This window comes from Vanacampus margaritifer, chromosome 2, assembly GCF_051991255.1.
Source record: "Vanacampus margaritifer isolate UIUO_Vmar chromosome 2, RoL_Vmar_1.0, whole genome shotgun sequence".
Taxonomy (NCBI): domain Eukaryota; kingdom Metazoa; phylum Chordata; class Actinopteri; order Syngnathiformes; family Syngnathidae; genus Vanacampus; species Vanacampus margaritifer.
In genome coordinates, this window is record NC_135433.1 from 41,022,703 (window position 1) to 41,036,776 (window position 14,074).

The window sequence follows — 14,074 nt, forward strand, 5'->3', positions numbered from 1 at the left end:
CGATTAATCACAAATTTGACATCTGTTCTAAATGTAAAATAAAACAATTCTAGGTTTTCATACTCGTGTTAACAAAAGTGTAAAAAAAAATGTTAAACTAATAGAAATAAGTAAAATGAATATTTGACGTGTACAACCATCAATTGCAGTGAATGAGTTAAGGTCAGGCTATGTCTCTGTCTCCCGCATATTTTCTTTGTGTAGAACCTAACAAGTGTTTGTGTGCGTGTGTGACTGCACCAGACCTTTGTGTCTGATGAGGTATCTCCCAAAGACGATGAGGAGGCACAGCAGGATGAAGACGATGACGGCCACCACGCCGCCGATCACCGCGTGGTCCACCCCCGATGATGTCGACATCGCCGTGGGGTCTGACGAGGCCAGGAAAACGAGGTGAGGAGAAGAGCATGGGAGAAAGGGATGAGGAGAGGTGATGAAGGTGAAGTAGTGAGGAGAGGTTGCGAGGAGGTGAGAAAAGAGAGGAGGAAAGGAGGTGAAGATGGACAAGAAGCGAGGAAGGAAATGAGGAGGTGAGGTGAGGGAAAAGGGGATGAGGAAGTAGGAGAGAAGCAAAACACAAGAACACAATTACACAATAGAGAAACGGAATGGAATACAACCTATCAGTGATGTCATTATTGGGGGACGTGAAACTGTGTTGCGGCGGTGGCCATTTTGGAGCAAAAAAAAAAGTTGAATAACGGTTTAGTTTGTCCGACAGAATTAAAATGATCGGTCATTGTGTTAATTGAAGCGTTACGTCTCAAAAGTACTAGTGGTATCATTACTTGGTAATGGAGAGTAATCAAGGCTGAATACTTGTGCAGATATCAGTCTAAACAAAAAAAAAGTGGTACCAGAATCAGCAAAAATGAATTTTTATAGTTTTGATAATATTTTTTTTGCGCTCAATATTTCTGACAACATCAAAGTGCAGTTAAAAGTATTTATACGTTCCACCACTCATCTGGACACACACACATGCACAAAGCGCACACCACGGCATGGAGGTGACGGGGGTGCGCTGACGAGGCGAGACTGCCAATGAGGCCATTAATCCCACTTGCACACGCGCACGCACACACACACACTGAACACAGAGTAATTGACCGGTACCACTCAAAGGGTCATGTGTTGGTAGAACGTGTGTTGCCATGAAACATTCATTACTCACTCTGTGTGCGTTTATGTGAGTGTGTGCTGACAGAAACACACAACCACATAGACATACATAGACACGCAGACCACACACAAAGAAATAGACTTAATGGGGAACACTCAACACACAACAACATGAAAGTGCACATCAACTCGCAGGCCACAACAGTACACAATCAAATGAGATCAATACAAGAGTCGTATTAACAGCAAGACCTCCGCCAAGGCCAAATGATCTTGTCCATCTGACTGGTTGGTGAGTGCAAAATGTTGTGGTTCCACTGTCATCCTGTAGGTGACAGTGGTGCCCAAAACAAAATGGGCAACTAGTTTACCTACCAGCCTAACTACACAACCAATGTACAGTACCTAACCAACCAACTAACCTCTGTAACAGCTACTTACCAATCTAACTACTACCTACAGTACCTACTTACCTACCTACCTTCCTTCCAACCCGTCTTACCTAACTACCCACAACCTACCCATATAGTGTACCCACCAACCTACCTGTTTAGTTGTGTACATATCAAACTACCTACCTACTTGACTGATCAATAATCTACAACAAACCCACGACTCACCAACCTATTGAACTAAGCCATTGACCAACAATCTACTGTACTTACCCAATTAACTGCCGACCTACTCACGTCACCTCACTACTATTACTCAACCTGACCTACCATACTACTGATCTATGACCAACCTAACGACCAACCACTCGAACTAACCAACCAACTGAACAATTACCTTTGTACCTACCTACCAAATAATCTCCTTACCTTCCTAACTAAGATCTATGACAGACTGACCAACAACCTATGTACCAAACCAACTATTCAACCTACCCATCTACTGTATTCACCAACCTTTTTAGTTTCATACATATCCAACTACCTACCTATTAGACTGATCAACAACCTACGACCAACCCACCAACCTATCAAATTAAGCAATTGACCAACTACCTACTGCATTTACCCAATTAACTCCCGACCTACTTAACTTCACCTCACCACTACTACTCAACCTGACTTACCTTATTGACCACTGATCTATAACCAACCTAACCACATGACCTAACAAACTGAACAATAACCTTTGTACTAATTAAGCAACCTTCGTAACAACTGAGATCTATGACCGACTGACCAACTAACCAAGCAACCTAACCAACTACTTACATACTTACCTGCCTGACACACCTACCCACCATCTTACCTTCCTACTGACCAACCTAACTATACTCTGATATCTACCTACCAAACTACCAATCAACAAACCAACCAGCCAACTACATTTATACCTATCTAAATTGCAACGTACATACATGCCTATCTTACTACCATATACTCACCTACTTAGTACCTACATACCCACAGGATAACCCTACGTACTTAAATACATACCTAACTACCACCCTTCCTTAGAACCTACAACCTGCTTACCAACCAGAAGTGTCAAGTCCGGTTCCAAAAAGTAAAATCCTTGCCACAGTTTGGCTTTAGCTACAGGACGTAATGCTCCTGGGAAGCTCGTTACCTGCCGGTTGAGTAGAAAGCCAGACTGTGGCAGGGTTTTTACTTTCTGGAACGGAATTTGACACCTCTGTTACCAAACAATCAACTGATCCATCTACCAGTATATCTTGATACAACTCTTGAACCTCATCGGATTGTGACACTCAAGTTGTGCCTTGTACAAGCCAGGTGACAATCAAGTGACAAACAGGTGCGGGTTGTACCTGCGATGTTTTCAGCAGCATCTTGGTGAGTGGATGAGGAAACGATGGGATGATTGTTTGGTGTGTGGTCATGCGTGTGTGTGTGTCATGGTTTTGTGTTCAGGGATTATCACCGGGTGGGTGTGGTGGTAAGGAGGGACAAAGAAAGAAAGAAAGAAAGAAAGAAAAACAGCAGTGAAATCCCAACATGCATACAAAGTCCTTGTCTCCATGGCGACAAGTTGAGCAACAGTGTATTTATTTGCCATGGTGGGCAGGGGCCTCGCACTTGATGATGTCATTTTTATTTTTTATTATCATTTTTACCTGTGGGGGTGACATGTCCGTTCAGCCCGTCGGAAACTGAGGGAGTCAGGGTGGAAGGGGAGAAAGTTGGAGGTGTTGCGGAGGAGTCGGGGTTAACGGTCAAGTCTGGGAAAAGGTCGTTGGAAAGCGCGGTAGAGGTGGCGGTAGAGGCGGCAGTAGAGGCGGCAGTAGTGACCGGTGCAGTGGACGGAGTGTCGGTTGGGGACTCGGTGGAGGAAAGCTCAGGAGGGGAGGACGTGGGATTGGTCACCACAGAGGAGAACGTGGGCGTGGAAGTAAAAGGAGAGCTTGTGGAGTCCGTGGGGTCAGTGGGATCTTTTACGGGGAAAATGCGCAATTATAGAAAAGGTGGCGGACCGTACAATAGAGGAGAGAATGGGGAGCGAAGCGCGAGGCAAAAGCGTTTGGAAGTAAAGCGAAGGCAACGCGGTTGGATAAGAGGAAACAAATGAAAGAAAATTAGATGAGAAAAAAAGATGGAAAAACAATCCAGGACTTTTCATTAAAAATTCTTACTATTCGTTACTTACCTACTTATCTAAACTGATCTACATACAAGGGATATGACGGCACAAAACCAAGAACTGTTCGGTGTACACTGCAAAATTTAGTTTTAGCCTGAGGCTAAACTAAGGACTCCTAAAATAACCCTGGCAGATTTTTGGTCTTACTCCATCACTGGCAGATTTAGCAAATTTTCTGGGGGAAAACCTTGCCTTCAAAACATTACAGATCATCCCCAATACTTAAAACATTCCCCAAAAATTCCTGCTGATTGTTACTTTCTTACCTACAGTTCCTAAAAACTGCCTGCATACAGTATCCCCCTGGCTAAATACCTACCTAATACCCTTCAAAACCTCAAAATAGAATCTCCAACTTTCCCTAAAAGCTTCCGGAAATCGTACCTTGCACCAACAGCGTATACTCTCCGACGCTGCTCCCGATGCCGTTGTCGGCGAAGCACAAGTACACGCCGTTGTCCGACTTGTTGAGCGCCTCGAAGCGCAGGAAGGTGTCCTCGGTTTTGGCCAGCGAGGGGAGCTCTCCGTCCTTCTTATCCCAAATATAGGACGACGGCCTAGAAACCACAAATAGAGGGGAAAAAAGTTCAAAAAGAGAGTAAAAATGAAATCAAAAGCCAGCAGGCGACAAGACGATGAGAGGACAGGACAGCCGTTAAACGAGAAGATGAAAGGCAGGATGAAGAAGTGAGAGGATGAAGGATGGATGAGGGAGAGGAGGGCGGATTAAGGGAGGACAAGAGAACAAAGATTGGCGTTTCGAATGCTAGCGAAAAATCCATTGGGTGATGAGAGCGATAGCGTCGGTGTTCCTCGATAAAAGAATCAATTATGCAAATGAGACGCTCCTTAAGGCGCTTGGTGGTAATTACAATGACGGCCAGCCGGGACGCCTGGGAGAACGAAAAGAGTGCCCCGCCGCCCACAAAAAAAGGGTATACAAAAAAAAAGAAGAAGAAGCTTCAATTAGACCTGAAGGCTGTAACTCCAGGAAGAAGGCAACTCCAAAACATAGAAACAATCTTCAACCAATTTAAAGTTTTATTAAACATCACCTTCAACAACTGTCAAGGTCACGTGTAAGTGGTACCAAATGGTTCAATCGAACCCTATGGGTTCGCTGAGTCAGTCTCAGGGGTTTAGCGGAGGTCACGACACACACCTGACTCAAATGATTTGTAATGATACACCATGATTGGCTATCAATTGGCTGCAGGTGATCACGCTACATTTCTTGGCCTATCTGGACTGCAGGGAATTTGGTGCGCTCAGTAGTCGACTTGTGGCTGTTGTGATGGTAGATTGTGTGATTTCTTTATTATTGTAATACCTTCATACTATGTCAAGCTAAAACAGAAAGTGGTGGGACAAATTTCCGCAATAGGAATTTACATGTATAACGGAACGTATGGTGTTCCACAGGGTTCAATTCTGGGCCCTCTGCTGTTTCCATTCAATCTGCTGGCCTTGCGTTAAATCTTAAGCAAACAGCTGTGGTTGTTTTAAAGTGCTTCTATAAATGTTGAGTAATGGGAGTCAGCATATTAACTGCAGGAATTGCAATGCCAAGTTAAGCAATTCTAGTCAGGAGCAACTGGCTAACTAGCAAAACTAAAGGAACTTAAGTAAATAAATAAACACAACACTCTTTGAATTCAAGGTGAAGAGAGCCAGATTTGATGATAAGACTACTCACCATGTTCCAGTAAACCCCATACCTATGTCTTGAATTTGAAAAAAATTAAATAAAATCACATTTCATTTTTTAATAAAGAAGGGTTCGGTGAATGTGCATAGGAACGGGGTAGGGTTTAGTACCTCCAACATGGTTAAAAACTACTGTCTGCACTAAACCAGCTAACTGAGAGACCCCATGACTGAGCCCAAGCTTGCCTAGTTTAACAATTAAGACACCTTTGCTCTTTCACATGGTGGCGACTTCTGGGCAGATTGATCTCCATGACTATGAGACGTCACCCTGGTGAGAACGCAAGCAATATTTTGGTCTCCTTTTTTGGCAGCTGGAAATGTGTTGAAATGATGTTTATAGCCTATATAATGAGCCATTTTGGTCACCACAACTAACTAACTAACTAGTCACAGCAGTCATGGCAACGCCCACCAGTGAAATAGACCCTTAAATACTCTTACTACCAACTGACCTACTTTTCTACCAACCCACCTTCCTACTGACATAACCTACCTGCCTAAATGCCAACCTACCTATTGTACATAACTAGTTACTTATGTACCTCTTTTCCTCCCTCCCTACCAATGTACCTTCTTCAATAACTGCCTACCAACATACTTAATTTCCTTTACTACCCCCACCTAACCTACCTATTAATCTACATAACCTACCTACCAACCTACACAACTACCTATCACTGGCCTTTTTTTCTTGTCCTACCTAAACTGGCTAAAGCCTGACACGTCCTTCACCTGTTGCGTGTAGTACTTGTACAGGAAAGTATCAGGATTACTGTCATCTGTAATCTACACGTCTGATCTCAACTTGACTTTAGCCAGCCACTTTTGACTGACACGTCCCAGTGTGACATTACTGTTTGCTGATTTAACGTGAACAAAAAGTGCATTGAAATGCAAAGAAAAAAAGTGCAGCATTTGCTCTCATTGTAGGATATTTTTTTTCTTTCCCTTACAGGGCAACAATCACCTTAAAAAAAATGCAACAATCAGCGTTTTAAAGCTCTTGACCTGTATTGCTGCTTTTTTTTTTCTCCCTCCGGCGGCATCGGCAACATCCGAGCGATTAGCAGGCCGCTGCCGGGACCATAAAACGCACATTGACTTTTGAGCGTAATGTTTCATAACAGCCACTTACAGACGCTAAATGCCGACTTAATTGTTTGCTTAATTGCAGACGATCTGTCACTGCAAGTGGGATGGCGGTGGACGGGGGACGGTGGGGGACGGTGGGGGATGGGGGGTTCGCACAACAACAGCCCATCGCCTTTTACGGCCAGCAGGAGACCCTCTTCCCTCTTTCTTCTCTGGGATTATTAACGTTTATGCGACTGTTAATTATTTTTTATTATGGCTTATGAATATTATCCTCAGTTTTGTTTTTACCTCTGCCAACAATGTTTGCCTACCGTACTACATCTGCATAACTTGAAACAAAGACAGATATAGATGGATAGTTTTATAGATAGACCTAATCTACCTACCTACAGATCTACTTACCGAACCCTAAACAACTACCTACGAACCGACCTACTTTTCTACCAAAACAACTACTTTGCTAACTTACCTACTGTACTTGCCTGCCTGCCATCCTAACTACCTATCTACAATACCTACTAACCTACAATATCTACTAACCTACAATACCTACTAACCTACCTACCTACTGGCCAACCAACTTGTTTTTACACTCTGAAAACAGTTAAGTCAAAAGTAACCCAATTGTGGATACAAAATGGACCGATCCACTTAATTGGTCAATTTGACCCAACTTTCTGGGGTCGTTTTATACAAAATAACCAAATGTTGTGACCCAAGTAAAGGATCTGATCAATGTTTATGAGTTGTTTTACACTAAAAAAATCTATTTCTTGACTCAAAGTTGGGTCAAATTGACCCAAGTAGAGGATCGGTCCATTTTTGACCAATAGTTGGGTTATTTTTGACCCAACTGTTTTCTGCCTGCTTACCTAACTACCTATATATAATACTAATCTACCAACCTACCTAAATACTGGCCAACCAACTATTTTACCTACCTATCTACCTAAATGAATACTTACCAATAGGCTGGTCAACTGACCGACCTACTGTCTTTCCTATCTACCAACTGAACAAACCCACCCACCAGCCAACTAACTGACCAATCAACCTTCATTCCTACCAATCTACATATTACCCCGATACACTGCACTTACCTATCTAATACCTACCTGCCTACCCTGCTAAATAACTACCTACCGACCAAATTACTTTCCTATCGAAATAATTTAGTCACAGTATATCTACAATAGTTAACGACCAATCTACCCACCAATCCTACCAGATCCAACTTCGAACCGACTGGCTAACCAACCGACTGTCCTTCCAACCAAGCTACCCTACCTAAACAACCACTTCCTTAACTACCTACCTTCCTACCCACCCAGCATACCTACCAACCTGCCTACCTAAAATAAAACCTTATTTTAGGATTAAAGAATGTAAAGAAAACTAAGTGCTAGTTCAAATCTCACTTCTGACACCTAGTACCTTGAGTAATTTTACTTATTTCAGCACCCCACCCCCCACCAGCGCCTCCCCATCATCCCATACCACCTACCCCCCAGTTACTATCTGATCCATCTGTCAATCAAACTGACAGCAGGGAGTATGTGTGTTTGTGCTATGATGGAAAAGGCGCAAGTAGAGATCATTATAGGGAAGGACGTAAGTGGGAGGTGGTGGTGGTGGTGGTGGGATGGGGGGCGGGGGGTAAGATGGAAAGGCGCAAATTGGCGGCAGGTGAGGCAATAGGGAGGGGAGGGACGGGAAAGAGTGGATCGATGAATGCGGGCGGCGAGAAGCTTCATCTATAATTCAGAAAGGCCACAAGGAAAGAGAGTGTGTATTTGACTCAAGATGTGTTTCCGTGTTTGTGAGTTTTGCAATACATTGTGTATATTTTGTTTATCTGCCCACAGGCGGCCGATTAATATTTCTTTGGGTTAATGACATGAGGTAATACATGTAACTAGTGGATCAGTGGGGTACTGTTTCGATTTGTTGATCCGGCTTCTGACTCCAAATACCTCGGGACAGCTAATCAGATTGTTGTATCATTGTTTACATAACCTGAAATGAGTACTATCAACACATTGGCTAGCGATAGCTTAGAGTGCCACCCAGATAGCTCATGGGCAGAGTTGGATGGAATCCTACTTCTGATACCAAATAACTTGGGGTGGTGGTGGCTCATTGAATTGACAAGTCATTGTAACCCAGCTAAACACAGATGCTCGACCCAATACCACATGGGGTGGCATGGGATTGAATCCCACTTCTCACACCGAATACCTTAACTCTTTTACTGCCAAAGACGTTAAATGACGTTCTGCAAAAACCTACGGAGGAGCGCCAAAGACATTAAAAGACGTCCACCCATTTTTTTTTTTTTTTTTGAAACGGGTGCAGGGAAGCCTTGCGGAGCTGTGCTGAAAGTTTCAAGCAGGTCTAGTGAGCCTAATGACTATTTTTGGCCCCTAGAGGGCAGCGATGACTCTCTTTTGACAAGATCGGGTGGGCGTCAGCAGAAGACGTGAGGCGGGGCTAGAGTGTTGAGGACAATGGCTGAAGAAGCCATAATGGCGGTTGCAAGCAGCTCACGCTAGAGCCGTTTTTTTCAAAGACGAAAAGCATCGACCAACGATAAAGAGCACATTGATGACGATGATGATCATCATCGATGATGATGACGATGGTGACTCCATGGTTGGAAGCATTGACGCGGCAGTAGAATACGTTAGGCGGAGCTAGATGGAGGAGGAAGCGGACAATGTTGCAAGCAGCTCACAGTTGGGAATTTTCAACGCTAAAGAGCACATTGACGACGACGATGATCATCATCGATGATGATGATGGTGACTCCGAGGTTGACGGCGAAGTTGGAAGCGTTGACGCGGCGACTATGACGACGTCATAAAGGTTCACGGGCTAGCGATGCTGACACCGGAAAACGCGGAGCACAAGCGAGCACGCTCAGGCGGACGTTCAATCGGACGACGAAGAGTGCCCCGAGTCCAATGCATATTCATCGGAGGAGTGGGTACAGTCTGCTACGTGCTATTTATTCCCCGGAAAAAATGGCCGTCAAGAAAGTGTAACGTCTGCACGCGAAACGGACAATGAAAGTGAAAGTAATCTGTTGTGCGAATCCTGCTCCCTCTCCTTGCACGCAGGAGAGCGTTACAAAAAGAAAAACTGTATTTGAAACATCCACATAATTGTAAGTAGTACCACAGTTGCACACATTTGTAAATAGTTTGCGAAATTGTTTTGTCAAATTGTTACACTGTTGAATGGAAATAAACGTATTTTGCAAACTAAAAACACTTTTTCATTGTTGGTGAAAGCGTTTTACAGAAGTAAAGCACTGTTTAGGTGTTTGTGGCATCATTCATGGACAAAAAGAAGTGTACAATTCACTAGAGTGCATGAAATAACATCGTTTCACAAAAAGCTCTTTTTCTCCGTTTTTTGTTTCAAAACAGAGCATTTCGGTGAAACTAACCATTTTCTATTGTTGATTACTGAAGAACGGAATAAGGAATAGAAACAAACTTTTTTTTTCTGATGAAAGATGAGAGTTCAATCTTTCATTTGGTAGTATGTGTGTTTCTATAGTCCAAACACAACATTTTCTGTGGACCGAAACGCCCCCCGAAAAAAGAAGCCAATTTTTACTATCATTGCATTTATTATAATTAATCAAAATGATAATATTATTATAAAATATTTATTTAGCACTGACTATTTATTTCGCAGACATGTTGGCTAATGGTACATTAAACACCAAAAGAGGGAGCATTTTCTAGCGGTGCGATTGCACCTTATAGTCAATGTAGTTTGCACAGGCGGGGACGGATGCGTGCGGCCGGACAAGGTGCGGCGCACTTAAAATCGGCACATTCACATATTCACCAACGTTTAAAAATACATAAATACATTAGTTCGCACCAGCTAATCAGGAACGGACTGCAAAGTCACACTTGGCGTCCTGTACAGGTCTGTCGCCACCCGGAGATAGCGGTAAGTGTTTCCGTGTTTAAAACTGTTGATAGCAATAGGGCTAGTATTAGCTAAAGTATTTAGCACAGCCACCGGGATGTCGGTGAAAAAGTGTTCGAGGGGCTCTTATAAAAAAAAAAAAGGGAAGGCGCTGCAGGAGAAAGAGTGGCTCACCTGTAGTGCAGTACACGGCAGTTCTGTCTTTTTTTGATCCACTTAAATGTTGTACGCCAAGCGACGCCCCTATCAATGACCCCGGGAGCTGCTGCGACCGACCGATGCAAACTCACACGGTGAAAAGCCAGCGAGAAGCGAGGCGGACACTCACCCCGCGTTCGCTGTTTAATTCAAACAGATGCTTGCTTGAAACTTTTTTTGCTTGCGTCACCACAACATTTTGGCCATATTTTTTCGGCTTTAATTTAATTTCGTCTGAATGAAAAAAAATTGCCATTTTCGGCCATAAATTTTCGGTGGCCGAATATACGGTGCATCACTAGTCTTTTTGTGTCCGGGTAATTGGTGTCAGAAGTGGAATTTGAACAATAGCCGGAACTCAATTTTGATGTTTTCTGAGGAGAAGCAATGAAGCAGACTTCTCTGCAGGTGTGGTGATCAAAATCCATTATTGACATCAAACATACCAGGGTAGCTCAATATATTTCCCAAACATCAATGAACTTCGTTTTTAAAAAAAATATTTTTGTCGACATTTCTTCAGTTTAGATCTCTGCCATTGTTGTGACACACAACCTCAGCTTGGGAGGTGGAACTGTACTACGAGTGAGTGGGGCGCTGCATTTTGTGACTAGACTGGTGTTTTAATCATTTATAACGTGTGTGTGTGTGTGTGTGTGTGTGTGTGTGTGTGTGTGTGTGTGTGTGTGTGTGTGTGTGTGTGTGTGTGTGTGTTGTCTTACTCAGGGTTGCTATTTCCCAAACACTCGAGGTGAAACTTCTCCCCCTCGCGAGGCAGATCGCTCTCGGGTACTATCTGAACGTTCGGGGAATCTGTCAATGAAGAACCCACACGCGCACACACACGCGCACACACACGAACACACACAAACAACGCACGCACACATGCAGAAACACAGAGTTATGTAACAGGACTGAAATGAGTGCAGGCATGCGCACCACGGAGATACTCTCGTTCAACCCAATCTCCATCGACTCGCATCTCTCAGCCGCCTCACACGATGACATAAGCCAGAACCCCCCCCCCCCTTACACAAAAAGGCATTACCAGAGAGGGCCACACGATGGCAGCCCTGCCACCTGAATGTATACACGCCGGGTCACACTCCTCGGCTACAAAGTGGTTCCTTTACTCTCCCAGCATCCTCACACACTTTCACCCAACAGCAGTGATGGGAAGCATCAAAGTAAACAAAGAACAAATACTTTGTTACAAACTATAAACTTTGTTATACACTCTAAATACAGTGCTTTAGATTTTTTCAGGTATCTGTACTTTACTTATGTATGCTTGCTCTTAAAAAACAACCACATGACATGATTTTTTTCCCTCTCAATATCTCCGCTAGCTAGCTAGCTAGCGCTAGCTGGATGGATAGATAGCTATCTAGCTAGCGAGCTAGCTAGCTAGATAGATAGATAGATAGATAGATAGATAGATAGATAGATAGATAGATAGATAGATAGATAGATAGATAGATAGATAGATAGATTTGCACAATACTTTAAAAATGTCTATGTCTATTTGCCATTCATGCTGATAAGAAAATAAATCAGAAGTTACTCACTAGTTTAGTTTAGTTTTATCAACAAGCACTCCTATGTGCAGCACAGCTCTTTACTTTTGCTTGACACACAAGTCTTAAGTACCATTTCTGGCTTCTCTAGCCACTCTGCTTAAGTTCAGGAGTTGACTCTTCTACTTTTACCAGTGATTAAAAAAAAAAAAAGTATCTGTACCTCTACTTAAGTACAGAGTGAGGGTATGTTTCCCACCACTGCCCATTAGGTAACTTACACAAGACTTGGAGTGCCTGATCGCTCCTCTTGTCCCCCGGGGCGAGTGACGGGTGGTCCACGGCGCAGGTGACCACCTGGTTGTCGTCGGCGCGGCTCACCTCCAGCGTCAGCTCGCTGCTTACGTTGTACGTGGGCTCGTCGGGAACCGACTCCACCACGTTCGGCCGGCCTGAGGTGGGGAGAAGGGGGCGACAAATGAGCAACCACACCGGATTTGGAAAATATAGCCTCTAAGGCTAGTTTCCCTAAGCAACATGACATTTTTAAATCTTGTCTATCGTGATTAGACACAAAAAATAAAATAAAATCAAAACTACATATGACTGAAAAGTCACAGGCCATTTTAGCCTATTTGGCAACTTTCCTATGGATCTTCAAAAACTAAATGATCCTACAGATACTGTCCATGAAATTTGGTAGACATGTATATCATGAGTAGATGTACAAATAAGGATAGGACACAGGACGTCTGCCCTTTTAAGTCTTAAGCAGTCATTTTAAGGTGATTTGTGCCATTTTAAGGGGTCTTGTAGACATTTAGTCTAAAATTCTAGCAAAACATAACCACACGGAATTTGAGTTGCAGTTTTACTTCGCAACATGAAACTTAATAGTTATGTCTATCAGGAGTAGAGCCATAAAAAAAAGTCTCAAGAGGCCACGTTCGAAAAGACACGAGAGATCTGCCTTTTTTGTTGAGCAAGGCAGAAAAGTTTGATGACTCGCCATAAAAAACTAAATATTAGTTTGAGCTCATGATTTTGGGGGGAAAAGCCCCCAAAGGCAGTTTTACTTAGCAACATGAAATTTAACTCATTTACTGCCATTGACGGCTATAGACGTCAAAAATTTATTTGAACTATTTCTATTAGTTTCACAGATATCAAATTTGTGATTAATCTTGAGTTAACTAGTGAAGTCATGTGATTAATTACAATCAAACAAATGTAATCGCCTGATGCCCCTAATTTAAAAAAGAAAGAAAAGATTATTAAAAAACTAGGGGCGTCAGACGATAATTTTTTTGATTGTAATTAATCGCATGAGTTCAATAGTTAACTCACGATTAATCACAAATTTGATATCTGTTCTAAATGTACAATTAAAAAAATTCTAGGTTTTCATACTCTTGTTAACAAAAGTGGAAAAAAAAGTGCAATTAATAGAAATAGTTCAACTGAGCCGTCAGTGGCAGTGAATGAGTTAATAGCAATGCCTATCATGAGACTAACAAAAAAAGTCTTAAGAGGCCACATTTGAAAAGACACAAGTGGTCTGCCATTTTTGTTCAAAGCAGATATTTTAGTGTCTTTTTTGGCAATTTCAAGGGCTACTTCAAATATCAACTTGTCCTAGAGATTCTGTCCCTTTTCTCCCAAATCAAAACCACGTGCAGTACATTAGACAGATAAGAAATTTGAGTTTCTGTCATTGTACGTAGGCAGCAAATTATTATGGGACATTTTGAGGGATCCTCCAAAGATGAACTTGTCCAACATATTTTGTCCCTATTTCTAGCAAAACATAACCACATGAAATTTGAGTCTTGGTCGTTGTTTGAAAAGGGAGCAAGACCATAGAACAGTGA

The 14,074-nt window shown here is 42.7% G+C and overlaps 1 protein-coding gene across 3 annotated transcripts in view; it reads right to left on the minus strand.

The window, feature by feature from the left end:
• Positions 1-14,074, minus strand: part of cadm3 (cell adhesion molecule 3) — a 120,783-nt gene that overhangs the window by 7,266 nt on the left and 99,443 nt on the right. Inside the window, exons 6-11 of one of the 3 annotated variants that reach the window (XM_077555606.1) lie at positions 12,485-12,655; positions 11,409-11,499; positions 4,120-4,292; positions 3,212-3,526; positions 2,906-2,926; positions 246-371 (exon numbers count right to left, since the gene is read on the minus strand). In XM_077555606.1, coding sequence (XP_077411732.1) covers positions 246-371; positions 2,906-2,926; positions 3,212-3,526; positions 4,120-4,292; positions 11,409-11,499; positions 12,485-12,655 — 897 coding nt within the window. The remainder of the gene's footprint in view (positions 1-245; positions 372-2,905; positions 2,927-3,211; positions 3,527-4,119; positions 4,293-11,408; positions 11,500-12,484; positions 12,656-14,074) is intronic. The other 2 variants (XM_077555607.1, XM_077555608.1) reach the window with 2 other exon arrangements.